General features: G+C 45.6%; 1 protein-coding gene across 1 annotated transcript; it reads right to left on the bottom strand.

The window, feature by feature from the left end:
* Window positions 1–1,969: 1,969 nt before the first annotated feature.
* LOC122047834 (NAC domain-containing protein 67-like) lies at window positions 1,970–3,201 on the bottom strand. The gene is made up of 3 exons (XM_042609336.1): window positions 2,935–3,201; window positions 2,554–2,852; window positions 1,970–2,482 (listed from the first exon to the last, which is right to left on the bottom strand). Exons 1-3 carry the CDS (start codon window positions 3,119–3,121, stop codon window positions 2,084–2,086), a joined length of 885 nt encoding a protein of 294 aa, XP_042465270.1. The 5' UTR covers window positions 3,122–3,201; the 3' UTR covers window positions 1,970–2,083.
* Window positions 3,202–3,867: the final 666 nt, after the last annotated feature.

Below are 3,867 nucleotides of genomic sequence, written 5' to 3' on the forward strand. Positions count from 1 at the left end.
TTTTGGAAAGGTTTATAAAATTAAACTTAAAACTATTGTGGATATGAACTTTACGTTTAAGGTTTATAGGAAAGTTTTTTTAGTAAATTTTTATATCTATAATTTGGCATATTGAAGATTAAAAGAAAATCTTATTTAAAATTCTAACCATTAAAGATGCCCTTATTTAAGATGGATTTGGAATTTGCTAGTTTTACAATCATAACATAGTTTGTCATGATCAATGAAGTTTTCCAAGTAGCTTGATATCTAGTCTCTATCGAAGCTTATTATTCTATGCATCAATCTCCCTTGATCATATCTCCTTGAATGAGTCTAGTGGATAGCGTATGAGGTGTTGTCACAATGAGGTCTGGGGTTCGAATCTCGATAAAGTCGAGATAAATATCTTCCTTATGTGCTAGTCACTATTCCAAAGGCTAGTAGTCACCCGTGATTTATCTCCTCCGTGTTGACCTTGGGACGAATTGACAGAGACGATGGGGACGAAGGTATTCACCTTTTGTCACAATCTCCCTTGATCGAGCTTGTGATGGTAAGGGCCAAACTTGCTAGGTAGTTCTTCAACTCGGCAAAAATGTTTGATTGCGTTATTTCCCCATGAAGGTTCTCTTGTTCGGGCATCACTTGACTTAGGTTGCTAAGAATTTGACGAAGGATTATACGACTAGTCCATTTATATGTTTATGCCACGAACAATCTTTGGAAATGAAGCACCAAATTAAAGTGAGCCCAATACTAGTCTAAACTCACCATGAGCGTCTTGCTCGTTCAATGGACCACCTTTCGACAGTGGATCTTTTATGATCATTTCGATGATAGATTGTTGAGAAGGTGCGGTTATAGATAGCTCATCTTTCTTCATAGACAGACCTACAAAGTGATGTATTTCTTTGCTAAATAAGATTCTCAATTTCCACTTAAATAATCAATTTATGGTACTAATTAAGGGCCTTAAAGCAGGTGGTGTTGTTAATTCTTTCCCCTCTAAATTAACTGTGATTTGCTTGGAATTTCACTTTCTATCTAGATTATAATTTGAGTCAAGTCAGATGATCGAAGATGGCCGGCAATAGGAGAGTCACCTCCTGGTCAAAGCCATATAATTCATCTAACCATCGACGGCCTCAGGCAATAGGAGAGTCACCTCCTGGTCAAAGCCATATAATTCGTCTAACCATAATTTGAGTCAAGTCAGATGATCGAAGACGGCCGGCAATAGGAGAGTCACCTCCTGGTCAAAGCCATATAATTCGTCCGGCAATAGGAGAGTCACCTCCTGGTCAAAGCCATATAATTCGTCTAACCATCGACAGCCTCAGGCAATAAGAGAGTCACCTCCTGGTCAAAGCCATATAATTCGTCTAACCATCGACGACCTTCGGTCACCTGACTCGACCTACAAGATGAATCCAAAAACAGATCTGATATCCCGCTTAAAATATTTTCTCCAAATCTACAATCCATGTGGATTCCTAATATGGCATAGAGTGATTAATAGGGCTGGAAACGAATCGAGCCGGCTCACGAGCTTTTCGAGCTGGCTCGAAAAATATTCGATTCGTATTTGAATTTATCGAATTCTAGCCGAACTCGAACATGTTCGAACTTTTTTTCGAATCGAACTCGAGCCCAAATTATATTATTCGAGCCGCTCGCGAGTTGCTCACGAGCCTTAATATTTATTAATATAAATTAAATATATATTAAATAAATAAATTTCGAACCTTTCGAACCTATTTTCGAATAATAATTCAAATAGTTCGCGAACATGTTCGAATATTTCGAGCCGAATTCGAACCCGAACCCTAATTCGAACCGAACTCGAACCAAACATTTTAAATTTTTCGAGCTTCGAATCGAGCTCGAACTCGAATATACCTATTTCGAGCCGAATTCGAACCTTAAATTTTTTAACATATTCGGCTCGATTCGATTCGTTTACACCCCTAGTGATTAACCAAGAGAATGGTGAGAAATAAAAAACCAATCAATATAATGCTACACAAAACAAAACAGAGTTGCTATGCTAAATAAGCTATACGCAAAACAGAGTCCTCTGTTTCTTCTCGCCCCATCTCACTCAAAACGGAGGCATTGGTTTAAACAATGGAGGAAAAGCCGATGAGAAGTAGCCATCGGACTGGTTTAGTCCGTCGATGATGGATTCGATGCCGGCGAATGGGTTCTGTAAGTTTTCCAGGTTCAACTCCATCATCCAGTCCCTCTCCTCCTTGATCTGTTGCTCGTCCGGCGCCAGATATTGATGATCGAACCCCGTGTGGGATTTAGAGGGGCCATATTGCATCAGATCGTCGAGGTCCGGCGAGAATTCGTCGTGTTCGATGACGGATTCGGGGGTGAGGGGGCTGCCGGAGTTGGCCAACTCCGACGACTCCATGGAGGCTTCGGTTTTTGGCTTTTGCATCTTTTCCCACTTGTTCTTCTTGTTGTACAGCCGGCACAGCACCCAATCGTCCAACTGAAATCGAGAACGATTTCGTTAGAATTGGAATCAAAATTTGATTCTTTTAAGATGGTGGAATGACTTACTCGAAGGCCGCCGCCGCCAACGCCGCCCTTCTTTCCCGGTGAGCGATTTGTGTCGGCGAGACGGTACTCGTGCATGATCCAATCCGTCTTGACGCCCCGTGGCGCCTTGCCGTGGTAGAACACCAGCGCCTTCTTGATGGCCAACGTCTTGCCGATCCCGGGCGTCGCCACCGGCTTGTCGGCGCCGGTCGCCTTCCAGTACCCGCACCCGGCGGTCCGGTTCGGCCGCGACCCGTTCGGGTACTTCCGATCCCTAGGCGTGAAGAAGTACCACTCCCGCTGCCCGAATAGCGCCTTCTCTGCTCAACGCCGCCATTGATTAGCGCCAAATAAGAAGATCGAAACAAGAAATCTCCCATCAAAATCAGATTTTTGGAGTACCTGGAAGCTCCCACGGGTCGAACTTGTAGAGATCGACCTCGGCGATGATCGGCACGGGCAGCCGCTGGCTCGCCGTCTTCCGGCAAAGGTAGTGCACGACGAGCTCCTCGTCCGTCGGGTGGAAGCGGAATCCCGGCGGCAGGTTCAGCTCCGCCTCCGCGTCTCTTCTCCTAGCCACCACTCCCATTTTTCCTTCCTCTCTTTTCGATTCAAATCTTCTCCTCCTGCTGCTTTTTCTTACTGAGTTTGACGGCGAAGGAAGCAGGCGAGAACAGGGGAGATATAAAGCGGCGACGAAGCCGCAATCCAATGGCGTTCGGAACGTGGAATATGCGGCTCAAGAAAGCACCACGTGTCGAAATGGAGGAGACCAGGAAGGAAGCTTCGCGCGTACCGACGTGCGAATCGGACGGGTCGAAGCGCCGGTTCGGTTCGGTGGCAAAGCGGGACTAGGTGCGGTGCACGTGTCGCTGTTGCGGTGATGTCACGGAGGACATAATCCACGGTCGACCAACCGGCCGCACCACGTGGCGCCAGGACAAGGCTGGCTCGGCGGAGCTTTTGATTTATCTGCAAAAGATTCCGCGCCGAGCTGGCGCTCTGGAACGCTCACGTGAACCACGCGTCGACATCGAGTCGGCGTGCCTGTTTCCGGCTCGATTTGATTAACTACCGAGGGCTTAATTCGGTTCGCTGAACCGATTACCAAATTGACAAGAAGCTTCGAGAAGGGGTTTGAGCATGATTAATATTATAAAGATGGCTAGTGATTATGTGAGTACGAGAAGCATCCATGTGTCATCATAGGATGGAGATCAAGATCAAGATGTGTCAATATTGAGCCAATTCATTCGGGTAGTTCTCTAGTCTCAATCAGACGAGCTTCGCCTCTCTATCTCGATCAGTTCCAACTTATTTGGATGTGCTCTGTCT

The sequence above is a fragment of the Zingiber officinale genome, chromosome 2B, assembly GCF_018446385.1.
Source record: "Zingiber officinale cultivar Zhangliang chromosome 2B, Zo_v1.1, whole genome shotgun sequence".
NCBI classification, from domain to species: domain Eukaryota; kingdom Viridiplantae; phylum Streptophyta; class Magnoliopsida; order Zingiberales; family Zingiberaceae; genus Zingiber; species Zingiber officinale.

Bases quoted from the DNA above. Each gene is read 5' to 3' on its own strand.
- LOC122047834 (XM_042609336.1), bottom strand. From the start codon at position 3,121: ATGGGAGTGGTGGCTAGGAGAAGAGACGCGGAGGCGGAGCTGAACCTG. The intron at 2,853-2,934 runs GTACTCCAAAAA...GGCGTTGAGCAG, and splicing joins CGACCCGTGGGAGCTTCCAG to AGAAGGCGCTATTCGGGCAG. The intron at 2,483-2,553 runs GTAAGTCATTCC...TCTCGATTTCAG, and splicing joins TTGGCGGCGGCGGCCTTCGA to TTGGACGATTGGGTGCTGTG.